The sequence below is a fragment of the Penaeus monodon genome, chromosome 15, assembly GCF_015228065.2.
Source record: "Penaeus monodon isolate SGIC_2016 chromosome 15, NSTDA_Pmon_1, whole genome shotgun sequence".
Classification (NCBI taxonomy): domain Eukaryota; kingdom Metazoa; phylum Arthropoda; class Malacostraca; order Decapoda; family Penaeidae; genus Penaeus; species Penaeus monodon.
Genome location: NC_051400.1, coordinates 35,140,726 through 35,140,933, shown reverse-complemented (window position 1 = coordinate 35,140,933; position 208 = coordinate 35,140,726). Strand labels below are relative to the sequence as shown.

At 47.1% G+C, this 208-nt stretch overlaps 1 protein-coding gene across 1 annotated transcript in view; it reads left to right on the top strand.

Moving 5' to 3' along the window:
• LOC119581982 overlaps window positions 1-208 on the top strand; it is a 13,496-nt gene that overhangs the window by 6,633 nt on the left and 6,655 nt on the right. The window contains exon 5 of the mRNA XM_037930171.1: window positions 53-139. Within this exon, the coding sequence (XP_037786099.1) occupies window positions 53-139 (87 nt within the window). The remainder of the gene's footprint in view (window positions 1-52; window positions 140-208) is intronic.

Genomic DNA, 208 nt, shown 5'->3' with positions numbered 1-208 from the left:
ATAAAGCCTATTGACAACAAAGGAAATGGTCAAATTAATTATTTCATTACAGATCGTGCCTACCACATTTCACCTGGCAGCCGTCACTGTAACCGAGCGACTCTCCAACTACACGTGCGCCTTGGACAAGCTGGAGGTGGTGAGTGTGCTGCAGGGTGCACTGTGCTCGTCTGTTGTTGTGTTGTGGTGAATATATGCTAATGTGGAC